Below are 21,859 nucleotides of genomic sequence, written 5' to 3' on the forward strand. Positions count from 1 at the left end.
TACCACCAACACACAGCGACGCGCGCTCCTGACCGTCCCCTGCACAGCAGGCGACACCATTCCAGGACAACCCCGTATTTCGCCAAGCGTGTCTTTTCGCTCCACAACCCCCCCCCCCAAAAAAACTTCAGGGGGAGGAAAGCCAATTCGCCGGGGGATGCTGTCCAACGCTGGAAACAAAACCCAGGCAGGCACGCACGCTCACCACCCCACTTTCCTGCTGATCCCTGCAGTATTTACCTCCTGACTCGGGGCCTAGTCGCAGAGAACCGGAGACCTTTAAAAACACTTCCCGAGCGCCGGCCCCTCTTTGTAGCGGGGCCGTTCTGGCGGAGGGGTTTTGAGCGGAAAGCTTCTCCTGCCCATCACACACGGCCTCGCGGGGCAAGCTGCTCAGCGCCGCATCCCACCTTCGATTGATTTCCACGAGCAAAGCGAAACCCCAGGAAAATCGGCCCCGGCTGCCGAGCCGGGCTTTAAACTCGCCTTAAAAACAACAAAAACCCGGCACTTACCTGGGCAGGACCGGAGGCGAAAGTGACAAAGTGACAAGCGATTTCACATTAAAAGTTCACCGGGGGGGGGAGGAGGGGGGGGTTGGGGCTGAAGCCCCCACGCAGGAAGCACCCCACGGGGGGCGACAGGGACGGGGGGGGGAAGGGGGGGAACAGGGGGGGAAAGGGGGGGACGGGGGCCCCTTCCCCGCGCTGCCCCAGCAGGTGCAGCCCCCTCCGCACGGGGGGGGGGGCCGCGGGCCCGCCCCCTCCCCCCCACACACACACACAAAAAGGGGCCCCAAAGGGCTGCGCCCCAACCCCCTCCCCCTCCCCCCTCCCTCCCCGCCCCCCCCCCGGGGTGCCCCCTCCCGTCCCCCCGCCGGCCGGGGGGGGCCGAGCCCCCCGGGGAAAGGATACTGCTGGGGCGGCTGGGGCGGCAAGGCCCTGATGGTGGGGTGAGGCGCGGGCGCCGCCGCCGCCGGGTGAGGGGGAGCCGGGGGGGGAGGCGGCCCCGCCGCCGCCGCCGCCGCCCCGCTGCCGGGGCCGGTCCCCGCCGCCGCCGCCGCCGCCGCCGCCGCCGCGCCGGGTTTCAAAGCCGCCTTCTGCGGTAAACTCATCGCCAAGCGGAGCCACCACCCCCCGGCGGGGAGCGGGGCCGGGAGCCGGGCCGCGGGCGCGGGGGGGAGCGGGCCGGGGGCCGGGGCGGCGGCCGGGGCAGCGCGGCGGGCCGGCACCGGCGCCGGTCTCCGTGACAACGCGCCTCCCGGAGGGCTCGCGGCGGGGAGGGCACGGCGGAGCGGGGGGGGGCGGCTCAGGCCGCGCTGCTCATGAGCCGCCGGCGGCGGGGGGTCTCGGCGCCCCTCCCCGGGGGCAGCGGCGCCCTTCGCGGCGGCGGCTCTCGGGCGATGCCGGCGGATTTTCCTCACTGGAGCAGCGGAGCATCAAACATGGCGCCGCGGCCGCCTCCAGCAGTCCGGCAGGACGGACGCTCGGGCGCCTTCGGGCCGCTCCGGAGCCGCTCGGCCCGGCGGCGCTCGGCAAGCTTCGGCTCTTTCCGGAGGCGCCCGCTGGCGAGGCGCGCTCGGGAAACCTCGGCTCCTTCCGGAGGCCTTCGCGGGGCGCACGCGTCCTCCGGCCCGGCCCGCCCCCCGCCCCGCCCCGCTCGGCCCGGCGCCTCCCGTGACCCCCGCGCTCGGGAAACTTCGGCTCGCTCCGGAGGCCGAGGACGTGCGGGAGTTCGGGAAGCTTCGGGCGGGCTCGGAGGAGGGATCCCCGCCCAGGGGGGAGGTGCTCGGAGCTCTTCGGAGCCGCTCGGAGCTCTTCGGAGCCGCTCGGGGCTCTTCGGAGCCTCTCGGGGCGAGCAGAGGCGGCAGCCTCGGGCGCTTTCGGCTCGGCGGCCGAGCGGCTCCGGAGGGCTTCGGCAGCGCTCGGCTGCGGGGCTGCCCCCAGCCGCAGAGCCGCCATCGCCACGCGGGCCCCTGGGGGCAGGGGGGCAGCCGCGGGGCCCTCACCGTGCGGCGTCGGGGCGAAGGTGGCACCTGCGGGGGCGGACATGGCGGCCTGCGAGGGCAGCCCACCCCCGGCCATGGGGTCCAGCACAGACACAGACACAGATTTCTAGGTTGGAAGAGACCTCAAGATCATCGAGTCCAACCTCCGACCTAACACTAAGCACTCCACTAAACCATATCGCTAAGCTCTACATCTAAACGTCTTTTAAAGACCTCCAGGGATGGTGACTCCACCACCTCCCTGGGCAGCCCGTTCCAATGCTTAATAACCCTTTCGGTAAAGAAGTACTTCCTAACATCCAACCTAAAACTCCCCTGTCGCAACTTTCGCCCATTCCCCCTCGTCCTGTCACCAGGCACATGGGAGAACAGACCAATCCCCACCTCGCTACAGCCTCCTTTAAGGTAACTGTAGAGAGCGATAAGGTCGCCCCTGAGCCTCCTCTTCTCCAGGCTGAACAAGCCCAGCTCCCTCAGCCGCTCCTCGTAAGACTTGTTCTCCAGACCCCTCACCAGCTTGGTCGCCCTTCTCTGGACTCGCTCGAGCACGTCCATGTCCTTCCTGTAGCGAGGGGCCCAAAACTGAACACAGTACTCGAGGTGCGGCCTCACCAGAGCCGAGTACAGGGGGACAATCACTTCCCTAGACCTGCTGGCCACACTGCTTCTTATACAGGCCAGGATGCTGTTGGCCTTCTTGGCCACCTGAGCACACTGCTGGCTCATATTCAGCCGACTATCAACCAATACTCCCAGGTCCTTCTCGGCCAGGCAGCTTTCCAACCACTCATCTCCCAGCCTGTAACTCTGCTTGGGGTTGTTGCGCCCCAGGTGCAGGACCCGGCACTTGGCCTTGTTGAACTTCATACAGTTGACCTCAGCCCATCGCTCCAGCCTATCCAGATCCTCCTGCAGAGCCTTCCTGCCCTCGAGCAGATCGACACACGCACTTAGCTTGGTGTCATCTGCAAACTTACTGAGGGTGCACTGGACGCCCTCATCCAGATCATCGATAAAGATATTAAAGAGGACCGGCCCCAGTACCGAGCCCTGGGGGACACCACTTGTGACCAGCCTCCAACCAGATTTGACTCCATTCACCACAACTCTCTGGGCCCGGCTATCCAGCCAGTTTCTAACCCAGCGAAGCGTACGCCAGTCCAAGCCCCGCGCAGCCAGTTTCTTGAGGAGAATGTTGTGGGGAACGGTGTCAAAAGCCTTACTGAGGTCAAGGTAAACCACATCCACAGCCCTTCCCTCATCCACCAAGCGCGTCACTTTGTCATAGAAGGTCCCGTTATATGTAATTAAAAGCCCTGTTTGCGGATTCCGACTCCGTGTGCTTGTTGGCGGGGCACACGCCGGGCACCAGCCCACAGACGACACCAGCATGGGGACCGAGAGGCGGGCCGCAGGCCTCCTCGCGCCGCCGCCTTCACACCCCGCCAAGGGCTGCAGCCTGCCCGTCGCCTTCACCGCTTCACGGCCCTGTGGCCACCGTCGGGCTGAGCGCCTCCCTGGCCCGGGAGCTAAAAAGGACCTCCGAGCAGCTCCCAGCAGCCGCAGGATTGTCCTGACTTGTCCTCCCCCGGCCGCTGCCTCCCCAGGGCTCGTTCCTGCGCGTTGGCACCCGTCGGTGTTCCTGCCACGCCGCACACCCCGGGGAAACGCTCCCAAAGGCACCCACCGCTGTCTTCGATGGCTGGTTGCTGCTTTCCGCCAGCAGAGCTACCCCGATGCCCCGCTTCGCTGAACCCGCACAGGCACCCAGGCTTAGGAGAGGGGCTTCTCGCTCCTCGGGGTATCTGCCATGGCCAACCTTTTAGGCCAGGTTAAAAATCTAATCACGAAAGATCTTTAGGAAAAGTTTTCCATGGTTTATTTGCATCCCATCTGCTGGGTCTTTGGTGTAGCTGTGAGTTTAGGAGGAAGATAATACTTTAAAGCAATCACAAATAAACTCTTAGAAGTGAAAAGCTGCTTTTATTAAAGTAAACAGCTCTCTTGGTGGTATATTCAGGCACTTAGCAAGTAACTGGTGCTGCAACTGAAAGCCAGCTGTGCAACAAGAAAGGTCGGGGGGGTCCTGGTCACTGCAGAAAAGCTGCCCAGTAAGTCACACACATCTATGCACTTGTCTGCAACTGCCCAATATGTAAGCAGAATAAGCAGAAATGTCTTTGTATTATTATTTATTAATCTGAATCTTAAGGGAGAGAGGCTGGACTCTGTTACTCACACAAGCACCAGCATCATGTTGACCCATGGCCTGTAAGGGTTAAAACCCTGCCTAGCACCCGAGGGGCTTGCGTATGTGTTTTTTTTTTTTGGGGGGGGGGTCAGATCCCACCCAGACTCTGAATTATAAAACGCTGTGGTTTGTGCATGTCAACTGTGGGACGTGAAACCCATCTGTGCCCACGCGAGAGGACTGCAGCATACCGCGAGGCTCCACTGGGGCCAGTGCTCCAAGATGGGGTCAGAAGAAAAGCCCCTGTTGGTGCCACGCTGCTGAAGCTGCCGCGCAGGCCTCCAGGAGGAGTAGCTCTGCAATCGGAATAGTTTCTTACTTACTAAGGTGCTATCTACGGAGCACAGCCACGCCAAACAAGCGCGCTGCGTGGCACCAGAAGTTATTACTGGAGCTGGTGGCAGGGGGAGGATGACGAGCACGCTATTTATTTTCCCTCCCCAGCCCAGTGCTTTCCATTGCACCAGATATCTCCGCACAGGGGTAAAAGGGTTGGTGAGAGAAAAATGCCTGCGATGAGCTGAGCTCACATCTACCTCAAACTGCTTTGCAGGGAATGGGATGAAATGGAGACTGATTAAATTTTTTTAAGCAAAAAACACAAACCAGAACAGCTTGTAAAGAAGTCCTGAACAGGGAAACTTTCAGTTCTGTCTGTTTCCATATGCAGCAAGGAACAAATACTTATTTACAAGAGGGGGCTCCGGGTATTTTTATCAGACCAAGCTTTCCTCTGCAGCTTACTGCCTGCTGGAATGGCTGCTGATCACAGCCCAGATCCCAAACCCAAATCTCACACAGAGCTAAAGGTTCTGTCATTTCACCGTTTCCTTGGTTAATGTGTTTTTTGTTTGTTTGTTTATTTGTTTTGTTTTGTTTTTTAAATCCACACAGAGATTTTTATCATGGTTGCCCAAGAACTGATAGATCTCCAGACATCTTGGGGAGCTGTCCCCCTCACAGCACTTCCCTCCTGTCTGCAGGGACCTGGAAAGACAGATCCCCCTCTGCACCTTTTTGAAGGTTCGCAAAGAGTTTGCTGTGATAATTTTCAGGGTGTAAGCAAAGTCATGTGGTCCGTGGGGGTTGGTGCCCAGCACTGCTCCATCGACCGCCTCCCAGCATGGCACACAGCTTCTGGTACAGCCCTTCATGCGGAAGGAAATTCACACCAGGAGCAAACTGACATCTATGGCTCCCTCTGTTCTACAGAAATAGCTGCCTGTAAACACAGCTGTGAACGAGCCTTCTAGCTCAAGTATCTTTAGATATATCACTCCTTTTTGCCCGTTTAGAATGGAAAAGAAAAAAAACACACACAAAAAAAACACCATAATTTTCACCATATTGTCTTCCAAAGTGTGCTAGCCATGCAAAGGAGCCAGATTCCTGGCTCTACCTTAGAGCTCCTACAGAACTGATGCCTCCCCAGGACATCTCTTTGCCACTTCCGTTTGTTTGTTTGTCTGTTGTTTTGTTTCGTTTTGTTTTCCTAACAGCAAAAAGCGGACACTTTGTCTCTCTTTCATACTACCCTGCATAGAACAATTTGGCCAACTAAACCTGCAGTTTTGGCGAGCCTGAGCAAGTGCTGGCTGGATCCATGCCCTTCCTCCTGCCTCTAGTTCCTCTCCACTGAATTTTTCCTCCTATTTTTCGTGCTGCTTTATTAGCACCTGGGAGCTGATGTAGCATCACGGGCAGCTTGAATTTACAGCGCTCAGCACTAGCCCCAGAGCATCACCGACACTTTTTTCAGTCCCACCAATCTTTTACATACCTCTTTGCCGAAATCAATAAGCCAGAGGCAGATGTGCTCACACGCATGTGGCAAAGTGTGTAAGAGCTGCAGAGCTGCTGGTGAGCTTGGGAAAAAAGAGTGTAGGGCTTGGGGTATCACTGGAAAAAAGGGCTGGTTTTCTGCAGAGGTCCTGCTGGAGGGGAGAGCATTATGATCAAAGCGATGGCCCCCAGGGCAAGCAAAGTTAAGCAGCTTCTTTATTGCTTGGCTCTGAGTAAGAACCACCACCATGGTGACCTGTGCGATCAGGTCCCAGGTCTGCTCCAAGCTGCGTGGTGGGACTTAGAAACCTGCTCTGGAAACCCGCTCACCACCTCCCGCTTGCTCTCCTCCTTCCTCCAGCAGCACAGGGAGGAGAAGCTCACGGCCCATTCGCTGCCCCAAAACCTGATGGTCCCAGCAGGTGACCCCAGCACTATCACGATGTGCTGGGGTTTGGATCCTGCTCGGAGAGGACAGGCAGGGAAGGGGACAAGCAGTTCAGGCAGCTGGGTTCAGCATCTTGGGCCTTGGCCGTGCCGAAGCCAGCACTTGCCCTGCTGCAGGCCGCCCTTCCCAGCTTGCTCCGGAGGCTCCCGCACACCCTGGGCACCCGCTCTCACCCGGCGTGGCACAACAGCGCCTCTCCTTCCGGGCTTCTCCTGCTTTCCCCGCAATGATCCCTTTCCAACATCCTCCAGGCAAAAAAAAAAAACAAAAAACAAGAGTGTGCAAAAACACTTGGAGCCTCCCCTCCTTCCTCGGGAATGGCCAGGCCCACGTGCCAGTTCCTTCTCCTGCCTGGGCTCAGCCCTCGGCCAACGTCTCAGCCCTCCAGGGCACGGCTGAGCATGAAATAAGGCAAATACCACCCAGGATCGGGCAAGCCCACGCCGGGCACTGGCATGTGAGCGGGATGAATCACCTCCTGCCAGCTGCGCCTACCCCGGCGGCCTCCCAAATGGGCAGGCCTCTGCCGCCGGGTCCAGGAGCCCTGACCGCAGCATCCCCCCAGCCAGGCCCTCACCCTGCGAGGGTGCAAGCTGATGCTCGCCCTTCAAATCCTTCCTGCGCTGGGGCTGTCCCCTCTGCAGAGGCGAAGACAGCAGATATAACCAGGCTGGGGACTGGAAAATAATTTCCTGCGATGAGTTTAGGGGCGCACAAGGGAGATTGCGCACCCGTGAGCCGCTGTGCCCTGCACCGGGCTGGCAGGGACCAACTAGCTGCTACAACTCCCAGATAAATAGGAAGAGCCCCAGACTGCACGGACATTCCTCGGAGGCCAATTATTTCCCTTTCAGATGGCTAAACCGCCTCTGACAGCATCCTCCCTGCGACATGCTGGGTGGGAAAGGCAGCGGTGCGTGGCTGTGCTCTCCTCTGTGCTTCTTGCAGCTGGGCAATGGCCCCTTCGCCTAGCCCTGCTCTCCCAGCTTAAATCCTCTTTGCCTTACACCCATGCCGCTCCCGCTCCTCTCTTTTCCGACATTTCACCGCATTTTAAACACACAGCAGCTGGGGCCAGATCCAGGCCAAAAATTTTCATCCGCACCCTGGTGTCGCTCCTGGCGTCGCTAACTCCTTGCAGCCCGGCCGCAGCACGCAGGCAGTGATTTTCTCGGCTCCACCGCCCTCTGCGGGTTTGTGCAACCATTTCCAGCGAGATCTCAGCTGGTCTCGCAGCTCTGCAGGAAATCAAGGGCCTCGCACCAAGTCCCGTGAGCTGAAAGAAAGCTCTCTTATTACATTCTTATTTAATCTGGGACAGGCAACACAGTAAAAACAGCAAAAGCAAACTTTTACTGCCTTACCACAGGGGTGACAATTGCAAGGATGTGCAGTGAGCAGCGCCAGGAGCCAGAGCAGCACCCATGTCCCCCACCGGGCTGTCCTGCCCATCCTGCCTCCACACCTGCCTGCAGCAAAAACACCCTGCGAGCATTTCCATGAGCTCTTGGCCTCTGCTACATCCCGATGGGGCACAACCAGGTGGCCACAGCCCAAGTCCAGCCCCAGATAACAAGCCAGGGCTAAACGGCAAACAAGTGCTCAGCCAGTTGCTTGCTTTATGGCTCTGCTGGCCCCTCTCCATGGCCAGGGTCTTTATTTTCATTTTTGGGAGAGCCCGGTGAAGCCACCGAGCACGTGCTCAAGCTGCCTGGGAGCTAGTGCTGGCCTGCACTATGGAGCTGGCAGCATCCAGCTGGCATCGCGGAGCTATAAATAAGGCTGCTTGGAGAGCAATCTGTGCAGGGCAGCGCTGCTGGATCCCAGCACAGCCCGGCTGGCCAGAATCTCACCCAGGAGGAAGGAAAAGCATCCGGGAAAGGCTTCCCTGCTGGGGAGATGTGTGAGGCTGTGCCATTGAGGTAGAACGCACATAGCCACCCACAGCAAGAGTGAGTTTTTTGGGCACAAAACCCTGGCTTTAGCCTCCGAGAGAGGTGGAAGACACAAGCACAGGCTGGGAAAAGCCTGCTCAGCTTGGTCTTTTGTCAGCACGGGGGGGCCCATCTGTGCAGATCCCACAGCAGGGATGGAAAGAAAAAGGCACACTGGGGACACAAGACATTCCCTGCTATAAGAAAAAAAAAAGTCATGAGCAACTCCAGACCCAGTAAAAAGTATTTATTTCAATTATGATAAGCTCCACATGTAGGGTGAAAAAATAGTTACAAAAAAAATCCCCCCATATCCCTCCTTTTACATATAAATATTAAAAATCCCTCTACATCTTTGCTTTCTGTCTAGAGCAAGAAGGTGCCCCATGAGACAACACGCAGCACCTGAGCTACTGTCAGTGGTTTCTTTTCTAAACCGCAAAGAAGAGTATTAAAAGCCCCCGAGGAGGTCCCTCGCCCCCATCCCCGCCAGCTTCTGCACTGGCACCAAACCAGCGCTGCAGGAATGGAGGTTTGGGGCCCTGTGGTGATTTCGGGGCTTGCAGTTCCTGGGCGTAGGGGCTGGGCACGGCAGCGAGCAAAGCAGCAGCAAGAACTGCCTGTGCTTGGCTGGAGAAGCTTCTGGGCCAGGAGGCTGGGGCCAACCTCCCTTTACGAGGACGGGAGGGATGCAGGGACTTTCCTGCAGCTGCTCTTGCCACGCTCCTGCTTTCTGGGCTCCCCTTTCCTTCCCCTCCGGCCAAGATGCAGCCACAGCCCTTGGGAAAGGCGCTGGCAGGACGCAGGATCAGTGCAGTCCTTGCGTGCTGCCACGTACCCAGTCTTGGGCTCTGTGAACCTGGGGATGGCCAGAACCAGTCCATGCCCACGGCCAGAGGCCGTCATCCCTGCCATCACCACCTCAGTTACATCTTTGGCACGTCAACTTTTCCCTTTGCACTCAGAAATTAAAGCTAATCTCAGGAGCTGCAGCATCCCAGCAGAGCCCTTCTGCGACCTGACAGGAGTCCCTAAGGGGGCTCCACCAATCCTGCCCCCAGACCCTGTCCCCCTTTTCCCATCAGCATCCTCTGGGGATGGTCCCTCCCGGAGGAACCCGGGCTCCAGGGCCGGCCGGTTCCATCCACAACCTGGGCAGCCACATCTGGCTCCCCCGGCTGAGGAACCATCCCCACAGGGTGCTGTGCCCTGCAGCTGCACTAAGTAAAAAAGATCATTAATAAATATTCTAATCCTTTGCTAAAAACAAAAGAAAAAAAAAAAAAAGCTTTTAAATGCATTTTCCCTGAAATTTTCCAGTGTATTCCAAAATGCATGAAAAATATATATATATTTCCCCCCAAAATATATCTTAAACTACTTTCCATCCTTGTGTGCGCATCTTTGGAGAGAGGAAGGTATGCCAGGTGTATTATGCCAGGTGTATTTAGACACACAGCCAAACCTGCTGGCACCGTGGCGTTCCCTTTATCGCCTCGGAAGAGGTATTTCCTGGGGCAGCAGATCAGGATTGAGCACTGCGTGTGTAAATACAGGCAGTGCCCGCGGACACGTGCCTCAGCACATGGCCTAGTCACGGTGGGAAAGAAAAACCCTCAAATCGGAGTCATTTCACCAACGAGCGAGGGGAAGAGAAGTTTTCACAGTGGATCGAACCTCGGACAACACCGGGGACACGGGGTGCCGCTCCAGCAGGGAGCTGGGCAGTTCGCTGCACAGAGAAGTGGTTTCAGCCTCTTGAAAGGACCAGGGAAATTCAGCTGCCGGCAGAGGACGAAGCAGCTGGTTCCCTCGGGCATTTGCCCATCACCACACTTCGCACTTCTTGGGGGGGTTCATGGGGGAGCCCAGTGGGCAGCCGAAATGCTCCGCGAACTCCCAGGAGTTGGAGACGGTGCCAATGACACGGAAGCGCGAGGGACTGTGAGGGTCAGTGATGAGCCCTTCGTGTGAGCTCTCCGGCGTGCGAACCGAGCACCACACCTGCAGGCGGGGGGCGAGAGGCACAGGCACTGATGTCTGCAACTGCAGGACCCCGCTCAGTGCCAAAGCAGACCTCCCTGCTGGCGGGACAGGGGCCAACACAGCTCCAGCTCCAGCTTTGTCTTGCTTTTTAACCAGCACCACCCTGACTTGGTTCTCCACCCACCACACAGCATCTCCGGAGACCTCAGCTTTGCTGTCGTACTCCCCCAACAGCGTCTGGAAGCACGCTTCCACAGATGGAAGGAACCCCAAAGATGGAAGGAACCTCAAAAACCTGCATCATCCTCACTGCCTGTGACCGAGAGACCCACCTGTGCGAAGCCAACGAAGAAGAGCTGATGGTTGGTGAGGCCGAGGGTCGGGAGGGTTTCCTCATCACCGTTCTTTTTCAGCCAGTTCTGATACGCCTGGAAGGCAAGGAGCACGGTGGATTCAGGGGACGGCACAGCCCCAGCCACCCCACGCCCCCCACCGCCTGGCCCCAGCCCCTCAGCCCTACCCGGTAGGCAGCTTTGAGGCCCCCGTTGTCGGCGATATTCTCCCCGAGGGTGTGCTTGCCGTTGACAGCCTCGCCGTTGATGGTGTAGTTGCTGTACTGCTCCACCATGCACGCTGTCTGCCGCTTGAAGGCCTCCACCGAGGAGTTCTTCCACCAGGGACGCAGGTTGCCGTCCTTGTCGTACTCCCGGCCTGCCAAAAATGCGTCGTGTCCTTTGCCTTTCCAACAGCCCCCCTGCCACCAGCTCGCCCACCCAGCCTGCCCATACCTTGGTCATCGAAGGCATGTGTCAGCTCATGGCCCACCACCACGCCAATACCACCGAAATTCAGCGACCTGTGGGAGGACGATGCTGAGATATAGAGAGCGGCCGCTGCTCCCCTCAGCCGTGAAATCCAGCAACAAGTTTGGGGACAGGAGGAAATTTGGGAATCCTGCCCTCCTTGTTTTCCCTAGGCTCTCACTTGGGAGATGCGCGGGTGTAAAAAGGGGCCTGGAGGATCCCGGCAGGGAAGACGATCTCGTTCTTGGTGGGAGAGTAGTACGCGTTGACCGTTGGAGGCGTCATGCTCCACCTGTGGGGACAAGGACATGGCCAACACAAACCCAGCGCTGAGGTTTGCTCCAGCTCCATCCATTTACAATAGCGCAAAGCTGTCGGCCCAAATTAATTCCCCAAAACCAGCATGGTCTAATGGGCACGTTTCCAGCAAAACCAAACCCCAGCGCTCCACACAGTGGACAGGGGATATCGCGATATTCCCGCTGAGCGCAACAGAGCGGCGGGCCTGGCTGTGCCAAGTTGGGAAGAGGACTTACTGGTCCCGGTTTGGTGGTTTCCGGAGCTGGTCAGCGGTGACCCTGGCCGAGAAGTTGTAAAACTGCATGACGTTCTCGAAGTAGAGGTCGGACACAGCCTCATACTGTGGAAGAGCAAGGTGTGAGTGGCACACGGTGGTCGCCTGGCCCCGCTCCTCCCGGTGCGTTCACGTCTGAGCCTCCAGAGCCAACAGGAGGCCGAGTTACGGCCGCTCTCATTTCTCCTCCTCTCCGACATCTGCGGAGCCTCGGGAGGACAATGAATCACTGTTACGGAACTCCATGTCCGGGCAGGGATCCCAAGGGCCCTGGCCACCCCATGACTGGCTGCAGCTCTCTGGGAAGTCCCCAGAGAGGGGCCAAGGACAGTAGCGAGACCCTTCCGGAGGAGACGTGGGGCTCAAGGCTGCCCTGGGGCCATGGTCATAGGCATGCACGTCCCGCACATCCTGGTGGAGGTGGGGGAAAGAGAAAAAGGAGATCCAGGGGACATCATCTGCCCGACTCACGTCATTAAAGACTTTATCCAGCTCCTTGGGGTCCATGATGAACTTTGGGTAGCCGATCATGTTGTAGATGGCGTCCGCCTGGGGGTGACAAGGACTGAGGTGCTTTTGGTGCCGGGGGTGGGAGGACAGGCTCGCCTCCCCGCTGCTGCTCCCAGTGCCTCACCTTCTCCTTGGCAGATTTCCTCGTCTCTTCGTCCATCCACTGCAGGGTCTCCAGGCTTTCCTCGAAGGCTGTTTTAATCTCTGCGATCATTTCCTCTGCCTAGGGGAAACAAGGCGGTGCCTTTTGGCCTGGAGAGCCGGCTTCCCACCCGAGCGAGTTCAAGGACCGACGCAAAACCCTTCGCACCAGAGGGGAGGAAGAGGCTGGGATGCCAAGACGGCACAGGGCAGGGACCAGTGAAAAACCCGGCGAACAGCAGCGCACAGCAAACACAGTAATGTGGACACAGAAACATCGGCTTGCCCCGACAGGTCCACCGCCGCAGCAGCTTTCCCGGCACCAGGGCTCGCGTGCTGCTGATGGGGCAGTGGGGACGTACCACCTGCTTGCTGTCCTCGGCGAAGGTGGCCTTGACGAACATGGCCCCCAGGGCAAAGCCCAGGTTGTTGTCTGTGTCGCTGATGCAGAACTTCCAGCGGGGGAGGCAGGTCTGCACGGGGCGAGAGGTGGCTGTCAGCAGTGGCACGGCACAGCCAGCATCCTCCCCGCTTCCCACCCCATCACCCTGCCTCGGGATCGGGCTTGCACAATGCTCTGCACCAGAGATGTAAGCCCCAAACCTGCCCTACATCTGGTTTTGGATGCAAGGTGATTGCTAAAAACTGCCAGTGCTGCACTGATGTAGGAGTCTGGGTATTTGGAAGCGTCGGGGCTCCCCCCTCACCTTCTTCGTCCCATACATCACTTCCATGAATTTCTCCTCAGCATCCTGGAAGCGCTGGTCGAGGAAGGGGCTGGTTTTCCGCACCAGGTTCCAGATCATGTAGTTGTTGAGGAGGCTGCAGCGAGAGGCAGTGAGTGGGCAGTGGGACGCACCGGCCCACCCCGGGCACCCTCCAGGTGAGCTGGGGGCTCTCACCATTTATCCGTGGCCAGGATGAGGTCGGAGACCTGCTCCAGGTACTCCTTGGCATAGACCACGATGGGCTCCGACTCGTTTAGCTCCACGGGGTGGAAGACCATGGAGAGGAAGGGCATCCAGTCCACAGCCGGTGCTAGCTCCTGCAAAAGCCATGCCATGGTTACAAGCTCAAAAACGGACCCAAGAGCCATCGGGGGTGGCAGCCGCCTCCCGAGCCAGTGGCTGTCACATCGGCCCCGGTTTGATGGATTTGGCTGATTTTGAAGAGGCCGCTTCCCATAGCAGCAACATCCTCCAAAGGTCAGAGGGGACTAAACAATTTCCTCCCACAAAGAAAAAGAAAGCCGGGCGGGTGTCAAAACGCTGACGACGGGGCGGGGGGGAGGCACATTATGGCCCCTTTGGGGACACGGGGAGGTGGCCAGGCTGACGTCTGCATCTGGACAGAGGGCAACAGAGCCGGGAGGGCGTCAGCGCCTCGGCAGGACGGCTGCCAGCCCTGGTCTGGAGGCTGGGAGGAGCAGGTCGGGGTGGGATGTCCCCGCCGGGGACCCGGCTGCTGAGAATGGGCCAAGCTATTGCACAAGCACTTCCCAGATGGTTTCGGCCAGCGTTAGGACTTCCCTGGAGGAGCTGCATCACCCCTCCACCAGCCCCGCTTCCCAACCGCAGGTGCCCAGAAGCCCCGTCCTGCTCCTACCTTCAGGTCTCCAGCCGTCATTTTGTGGTAGATGACCTCCTCGTCCCGGTGCTTCTCCTGCGGGATGGTGATGTTGGCCAGCGCGGTCTCAAAATCCAAGATCTGCTGCATCTGCTGCCGCGTCGACTCCTCGTCGGTGCCGCCCAGGAACATGCCCAGCTGCACCATGTAGTTCAGGTACCCGGCGAGCACCTAGAGGGGGACGGGAGCGTCACCCACCCATGGCACCTCTCTGACAACCCCAACCCTCCGCCACCGTTACCTTCTCGTTCTCCGTCTTGTTCAGGTAGTAATCCCGTGACGGCAGGCCTAGCCCCGACTGATCCACCTGGATGACGTTGCTGTTGGAGTTTTTGGAGTCGGCGCTGACATAGACGGAGAAGAAGGGCGAGGTGCGGTAGTGCGCCGTCACCTTCTGCAGCGTCGCGTTGAAGTTGTCCCCGGCCCAGGGGCCCGTGATGTTCCAGCCGCCCAGCTGGGGAAGAGAGGGCTCGGGTAAGGAATGACTGCGTGCCCTTGTTTAAATATCCCCCCGCTGCCCATCCAGGCAGGAAAAATCTTGCGATGAGGCTAAAAAGCCCAGGAGAGGCAAGACCTGCCCATGAATCTGATAAATCACTGCCTCCCTTGGGAGAGCCAGCCCTGGGGGACGCTCTGCCCCGGAAAGAACAGAGTCTGGGGCTGCCCATAAATGAGCTTTTCCCTCCATTTTGCAGAGGACTCGACTGACCGGGGAAGGGCCGAACCTTTTGGATGAGCTCCATGAGGGGGGCAGCTCGCAGCTCCTCGATCTTGCTCTCGTTCATGCAGGCCTGGTAGTAGCGCTGCGCCTTGCGCTCCGCCTCGCTCGACACGTTGGCCGTGGTGTTTTCTGCGGGAGGCGCACGGGGTGGCTCGCGGGGGGCTCACGGAACCCGTAGGGGATGCCAGAGCCCCGAGCCTTCCACCAGAGAAATGCTCAGCCCCGTTTTAGGTAACGGCTCCAAAGAGGCACCAAAGGATCGCCCCGCCGGCCCCCCCGGCCCCGTCTGGCCTCCTGCCCCCATCTCCCCTCCCTCCAGCAGCAGCTGCTCCGGCTCTTTGGAGGAGAGAGATGAAGAAAGAAAAACAAAAAGCACTTTTCCAGCAGCTCTGCCGTTCCCAGCATCACCCAGCCCCCTGTGCTGCCCTTGCCCCTGTGCTGGCACTCCCGGCTCGCTCCCCAGGCCTGTATTATTTATTTCTACAAGAAAGAACAATAAACCCATTTTTCTCCTCCGCCTCCAAAACCATCCTTTCTTCACCCCCCCCACCCGGCAGCAGCCCTGCTTCCCTGGAGTTTTTTTTCTTTCCTCATGACACAGCTTGCACCTTTGGCTTCCCAGCTGCATGGTTTTATTAACCAGGTCCCTCGGCTACGAGGAATTCAAGGAAATGCCGAGCGCGACTGCCTGGCTGGAGGCCCGGTCCCTTCTCCCGGCGCAGCGAGCGCCAGATTTCTGCGGGAAGAGCTGGGGACGAAGCCGTTCCTGCGCCACCCCCCTCCCGAAAGACAACGCTCTTCCCAAGCCTTCTCTTTCAGATAATCAGCCCCAGTGCCCAGCACAGTGGAAAGTGCTGATAAGGAGCCAGTTGTTTGCTCAGAGCTTGAACAAACCGTTCCTGCCGGCAGCTCGGATAAGCTGCCCCGCTTCAGTGTTTGCGTGTGGAGGCTGAGCCCAGGGGTCCCTCCCTCTGCTGGGGGGCTTCAGCCCGCAGAATGGCCAGACCGAGAGCCAGCTCCACCCAAAAAAAGCTCCACCAGCAGGGAAAGCTCCTTCGCTTGGGGTGATATCAGGGTGCTATGGCCTCCGTGTGCAGTCTGAAGTGCAAACCCTGCATTTCAACGCTCCCAAGGACAGGTTCTGCAGAGCCAAGACCCTTCCCCTGCTCAGCTCCCTGCACCAAACAGCTGCAACACCACGTTCAAAAATCCCAAGGGCATCCAGGAGAGCAAACATCACCAGGACCTGCTTTCCAACATCCTTGCAGTGCGTGCCTCACAGACTGGTTTGATGCCGGCCTTTAAATCCAACCTTACAGCCCTGCAGGCGTATTTTTGGCACCCCCAGGCCTAGCAGGGCTCCTCGGCACCGCGCATCCCGCTGCTGCTGCGCGCTCACCCAGCAAATGCTTCATGATGGCCTGGTTGTGCTCCCAGAGGTTGTTGAAGGTGCCCCAGCGCGAGTGGCCATCAGGGAGAGGGTTGGCCTTGATCCAGCCTCCGCAGGCGTAGCTGAAAAAGTCCTCACAGGGGTTCACCGCCCGGTCCAGCGAGCTGAGGATGGAGCTGGTGACGGAGATGCAGGCCTCTGACAGGCACACGGCGGGCGGCCCTGGGGGTGGGCACGACGGGCTCAGCTCCGCCGCTGCAGCACAACAAGGGAGCATCCTGCCCCTTGCCCGAGCATCCCATGCCATGGTGAGGGATGTGGGCACACATCCTGCCCTGGAGCAAGGGGCATGGGCAAGGATCCCAGCCTGTGCCCAAGCATCCCACCCCAGCGTGATGGATGTGGGAGAGCATCCTGTCCCACCAGCATCCTGCCCAGTACCCAGTCATCCTCCCCCAGAGCAAAGGATGCGGCCAAGAATCTCCCCTATGCCCACGCATCCTGCCCAGTGCCCAGACATCCCACCCCGGCGAGAGGGATGCAGATGAGCATCCTACCCAGCGCTGAAGCACCTCACCCCGGGGGAAGGGAGTCAGGCGAGCGCTGTCTTGTGCCCGAGCATCCCATGTGGTGCTCGAGCATCACGCCCTGGGCTGAGGGCTGCAGGCGAGCGTCCCCTCCCATGTCCCAGAACCCTGCCCGGGGGCAAGAGATGCAGGTGAGCATCCCGTCCCATGCCCGAGCATCCCATCCCATGTCTGGGCATCCCATAGGCTCCCCGCCCAGTACCCAAGCCTCCCACCTTAGGGCGAGGGATGCAGGCGAGCGTCCCGACCCCCACCTGAGCACCCTGCCCTGTCCAAGGGGCTTGGTCCCTGCGCGGCGCGGGGACTTACGGGCTCTGTACTGGAAGATGAGGCCCAGCAGGCACGCCGCCAGCACGGCCGCCAGCACAGCCACCAGGACCACGAGCTGTTTCTCAGGCCGCGTGCGCTGAGCCCAGCACCCCAGGCTGCTCCTCGGGCCACAGAAATTCACCTGCGGGAAAAGCAGCGCCGTTTCCCCATCGACGGCACGTGGGGAAAAACCCACCGGCACATGCCCCGTCCTCCCCCTTAACAAATCCATTTGCTTCTTACAGCCCGTGGCATGGATCGGGCCCGCTGAAACGCGCCGTTTACGGCTGGGAAAAGCCGCAGCTGCCTTCCAGAAACCCGCCAGGAAGGGCGGCACAATGGCAGGAAAGGGAGCGGGGCGAGCGCTTCGGTCAGCCAGCGGGATCACCTGCTAGCCCGTGCCACCCAAATCCCCAGCCCCCCCGCCACCTCGGGTGGTCCCCGTCCCTGTCCCCCCCCTCGAGCTGGGACAGGGTGGGGGACAAGACATCGGGAAATGCCGTAACAGGATGCTCCTGCTCGGCTGAAAAACATCCCCAGGAAGCATGAGCCGACGCGATGGCAAGCGGAGCTCCCTGTGGTGGCACGGCCGTGCTGGGGACAGCAAAACAGCAGCAGAGCCCTGATTTTGGGGTGGAAAACGCTGTTCTGGGCAGAGATTATGGGGCTGCCAGCAGGGTGAGCACCAAGAGCATCACTCCAGCCCCAAATCTTTCCCTGCGAGGGCGGTTTAACCAGCGAGGCCGGACGCTGGCGGCCAGGGGCTCTTTTCCTGCCACCCGCAGCCCTTTTTAAGCCTCTTTCCCGCTGCTCGGTGAGGAATTAGCCTAATCCCCTTTGTGCGGGGACAAAGCTCCTGTCCTGTGCTAATTGCTCAGCCCAGCCCGAGTCGAGCCAGGAAGGGGTTCGGCCAGCAGAAAAGCTGAGCGCCCGAGCGCTGCGAACAGCAGAGGGGTCTGGCCCCTCGGGATCCCCCGCAATCACCGCCGCTCGCTCCGGGTTGCGGGGACCGCGGGGACGGCCCCGGTGCCCCGAGGCACAGCCCCGATGGGTGCCAGGGGCGAGAGGAGCAAAGGGCAGTGGCCGGCAGCCAGCACAGCTCTGCCCACACCGGACTTTGCCCCAAGGGAAAGCGCCCAGCCCGGTGAAAACAACCCATCCCAGGCAACCCTCTGCTGCTTGCCAGGACCTAAATTCTCCCCTTCCCCCCCCCCCCTCCCCACACACACACGGAGCCCCTACCTGGAAGCCGTTGGGGTACCCATCGCCTTCACCGATGGAGTCCAGGGGGTCTTCGTCATCCAGCGTCGCCCGCTTGTAGGTCGACATCTGCGAGGGCGGTGAGGAAATGGACGGGCTGAGCGGCGGGGGGCTGGCACCCCAGCTGTGCCGAGGAGGAGGAAGGACGGCAGCAGGGGAACACGCACCCTAAGAGCCTCCTCCTTCTCCTCCGGGGAGCTGGAGCCTGAATGGCTCCGGGCTAGCAAAGCACCGAACAGCCGCCGGAGGAACGTTATGGAAAGCAGCGCAGCCGGAGCCAAAAGCTGAGCGAACCCGAACCCGCCTCGCTTCCCCCGGGGACGGGTTGTGCAACCTCCCCTTCGCCAGGAATAACGCTGGTTCCTCCTCCATCAGCTCCCGGCCCCAGCACTGGGAGAGGGTCCCCGTGCCGGGCTCACCAGGGACTTGGGCAGTGCTGGCAGCAGGGAACCAGCCTGTTACCCCGAGACTACTAGCTCGCTCGCACCCTCCTGCCTGTCCCGCAAACCACATGCCCCCTGCCCCACGGCATCGCCCAAAACACCCCGTGGGGTCCCTCTGAGCACCCAAAGCTGCTCAGAGGTGACGGCACCTTGGGTTTGGGCTGCGCACAGGCTTGGCAGACGGGCAAAGCACTGCTTCCCTCTCGGCTCAGCGCCCCCCCGGGCGTTACCTTGTGCCGACGCAGGGGGGGCCCAGCTCTTATCTCAGCCCCCAGACGAAAAACAAGGGGAAACCTCACAGGCTGGCAGACAGCCCTTATCGTGCCGCCGCCGCTTCCTTCCCCCCTGGCACGGCCCTGCCACCAAGCACTGAGCCGCATTGTCCCCACGGGGACAACAGCAGGCGCCCCGAAACCTTCCCCGGCCCCCGTGCCGCCGCTCGCGTCCCATCACTCCTCGGCATCAAACCCTGTGTGGTGGGGGGGTGGGAGCAGGGGTCTGCACCCGTTTGGGTGGAGGTAGGGACGTTGCCATCCTGTTGCCACCGCGTCCAAAGGGACACGGAGCCAGTATGAATCTGGCAGCACCCAAGCGCACTGCCGTGCCTGTTTCCCCATTGCTCAGAGAGCGGCGAAAGCAGCCAGAACTGGGGAGAGCCAAGGTGCTAAGGCCGCTCTGGATGGGAATGGTACAAAACCACCAAAAAAAAATCAGCATTTTGGGGGTTGCCCAGACGGGGAGTGTGCTTTGCGGCAAGGCGAGTGCAAGGAAAGCGCCAGTCCTCAGCCATCCAGGGGCCGAACAGCCCCAGGGGTGGAAACGTGCCCCAGCCCCAATAACGCCCGATGACAACAACATCGCCGTGAAGCTTCCCAGCCCGCCCGTTGCACAACCAGTAATTGAGCCCAGGGCTCTGCCCAGATCCCAAATCGCAGCCTGGGTTTAATTAGCCGCAGGCACGAGGGCGAGCGCGTGCACCAGGGCGGCCAACAGCAGCACCCCGCCGCCCTGCAGCACCCACCTGGAGATGGGAAAGGGCTGAAGGGAAAAGGCCCTTTCCCCCCTGGCTTGTGCAAAAAGCTCCATTTCCAGACCCAAAATCTCCTCCGAGCGCTCGCTTCGAGCCCGCGCTTCTGCCTGAGAACCATGCAGGGAGGAAAAGCTTCAACTGCAGGATTTTATCGCTGGCGAAATCTGTTTTCTTTCCTTTTTTTTTTTTTTTTTTTAATTCCTCCCCTCTCCCTTTCCCTCCTTGTTTTTGCACTTCACACATGGCTGGAATTCACAGCTCCGGGCTTGAGTCCCTGCTCATGCAGGGGGGGGTCCGGTCACGGGGGTCTGCAAATCCCCCGTGGGGCTCCAAAGCACCGGCGCGGGCCAATTCCTGGAGTCCGAGCCTTCAGCCAACGCTTTCACTCCGCTTCCTGAGGAAATGAGGCTTTTCAGCGATCCCCCATCCCGCCTGCCTGCCCCTGCGGCCCCCTGAGCAGCTCCAGCCCAGCCCAGTCTGAAAACAGCAGGAAAAAGGGCAAAACACATCTGACCCCCCCCTGCATCGCTCCTCATGCGGTGCTGCCTCAGCCCCGTATCAGCCATCAGAGAATCCACGCCGAGCTTCAGCCCCCAGAGCCCCCCCGGGGGCTGCCACAGTGCATCCTCAGGGGATGGCCAGAACCCCCCCGCCTCAATTTCGGGAAAATCGGGTTTGTAGGTATTTACTGCACCCATGTTACCCGCCCCAGTGTAAGGCAGCACCCATAGGCGCTCCCACCCCTTGCTTACAGAGAGGGGGAACGCCCTTTTTTTTGGTCAAAAAGGGGTGTTTTTGTTTTTTTGTCTGTTTTTTTTTTTTTTTTTTTTTGGGGGGGGGGGGGGGTGGGGGTGTCCCAGCTCTAAAGTTTGCTAAAATCGCATTACAAACCCACATGGGCTGGGGGGGGAGGGGGGGGGCACCCAAGGGTGCGTGCAGGGGGATGGGGGGGGGGGAACCAAGCTTTAACCCCACGCCCTCAAAACTCCCCGCAAGGCCTCAAAAAAGCCTCAAAATCCCCCAAAATTCGCTTTTACACCCCCCCCCCCCCCCCCCCAAAAAAAAAAAAAATTGTGCTCGGGGCCGGGGGCCCCTCACCGCGGCCTCGGGGCGCCGCCGCCGCCGCCTCCCGGGCGCCATTTCGGAGCAAGCGCTGCCCCCGCCGGCCCCGGCGCCTCCGCTCCGCGCCGCCCCCGCCCCGCTCCCGGCCCCGCTCCCCGCTCCCCGGCCCGGTCCCGGTCCCCTCCAGGCTCCCTCCGCCGCCCCCCCCCGCGGGCGGCGCCGCCCCCCCCCCGCACCCCGGGGTGCCCCCGGCTCCGCCGCGGCCTGCGGCCGGCCCGGCCCCGTTACCGGGGATGCCCGAAGGGGATGGGGGGGGGTGGGGGGGAGGATAATTAGCAGCTGCTTGCGTTAATGAGGGGGGGGCGCGGAGGAGTCCGGGGGGGGGGGGCAGCCGGGTTTGGCTGGGGCTGGGGGGTGCAGGGAAGAAAATGTTGAAAAGCTTTCAAAAGGAGCAAAAAGGGGCTTAAAGCGGGAAAATATCAATAACCACCATCATCATCATCATCATCATCGCGGGGGGGGGCGCCCCCACCCGCCCCGTTTCGTGCTGTGCCCCCCCCCAGCTGCTGGAGGAGGGGGGGGGGCACCTCCCTGCGCCCCCCCCCTCAGAGCCAAGGCTTGGGGGGGGGCACCCACAGAGCCCGAGGGCGAAGCGGGGGGGGGGGCTTTGGGGCAGGGGGGGCCCCGCACTCACCATGGCTCCGAGCCCCGGCGCTGCGCGCTGCGGCCCCGGGGCGGCGCGGGGCGAGGATGCACCTGGGCCGGCAGCGCCAATGGGGCGGCGGGGCCGCGCCTCCGCGCCGCCGTTAACTCCTTCGGGGGCCGGGGGGGCGCCGGGAATGGCGCCGGGCGAGGAGCACCCTCCCGGGCGAACGCGGTCCCCGCTGCAAAGTGGGGTGCTCTCAGCGCGGGGATGGGGAGAGGGGGGGACTGGGGGAGGAACTGGGAACTTGGGAGGGGGGAACTGGGAACTGGGGGGGGGGACTCGAAATTG

General features: G+C 60.6%; 2 protein-coding genes across 6 annotated transcripts in view; both read right to left on the reverse strand.

Annotated features, from left to right (window-relative positions):
- Positions 1 to 1,023, reverse strand: part of EIF4G3 (eukaryotic translation initiation factor 4 gamma 3) — a 153,751-nt gene extending 152,728 nt beyond the window's left edge. The window contains 1 exon segment of the mRNA XM_040534004.1: positions 915 to 1,023. The gene's annotated coding sequence lies outside the window, so the exon portion shown is untranslated.
- A 7,632-nt stretch (positions 1,024 to 8,655) lies between these two features.
- Positions 8,656 to 21,690, reverse strand: ECE1 (endothelin converting enzyme 1). Of its 5 annotated transcripts, none has more exons than XM_040533611.1 (18): positions 21,560 to 21,690; positions 18,313 to 18,399; positions 17,071 to 17,212; positions 16,184 to 16,396; positions 14,789 to 14,913; positions 14,305 to 14,517; positions 14,043 to 14,234; positions 13,340 to 13,482; positions 13,145 to 13,259; positions 12,800 to 12,910; positions 12,421 to 12,519; positions 12,258 to 12,335; positions 11,749 to 11,852; positions 11,394 to 11,504; positions 11,198 to 11,265; positions 10,930 to 11,120; positions 10,742 to 10,837; positions 8,656 to 10,427 (listed from the first exon to the last, which is right to left on the reverse strand). In XM_040533611.1, exons 1-18 carry the CDS (start codon positions 21,560 to 21,562, stop codon positions 10,251 to 10,253), a joined length of 2,268 nt encoding a protein of 755 aa, XP_040389545.1. In that variant the 5' UTR covers positions 21,563 to 21,690; the 3' UTR covers positions 8,656 to 10,250. The 5 variants fall into 5 exon arrangements, with proteins under 5 accessions (XP_040389545.1, XP_040389544.1, XP_040389542.1 ...); XM_040533610.1 differs by lacking the exon at positions 21,560 to 21,690 and adding an exon at positions 20,902 to 20,955; XM_040533608.1 differs by lacking the exon at positions 21,560 to 21,690 and adding an exon at positions 19,795 to 19,956.
- Positions 21,691 to 21,859: the final 169 nt, after the last annotated feature.

This window comes from Cygnus olor, chromosome 21 (assembly GCF_009769625.2).
Source record: "Cygnus olor isolate bCygOlo1 chromosome 21, bCygOlo1.pri.v2, whole genome shotgun sequence".
NCBI lineage: Eukaryota > Metazoa > Chordata > Aves > Anseriformes > Anatidae > Cygnus > Cygnus olor.

What these genes read in the sequence shown, in the direction of transcription:
- ECE1 (XM_040533609.1), bottom strand. Translation starts at nt 19,153, where the DNA reads ATGCGGCTCAGTGCTTGGTGGCAGGGCCGTGCCAGGGGGGAAGGAAGC. An exon ending in CCGAGGACAGCAAGCAGGTG is followed by an intron (nt 12,520 to 12,799) that starts GTACGTCCCCAC and finishes TGTTTCCCCTAG; the next exon opens with GCAGAGGAAATGATCGCAGA. An exon ending in GCCTCAAAGCTGCCTACCGG is followed by an intron (nt 10,838 to 10,929) that starts GTAGGGCTGAGG and finishes CTTGCCTTCCAG; the next exon opens with GCGTATCAGAACTGGCTGAA.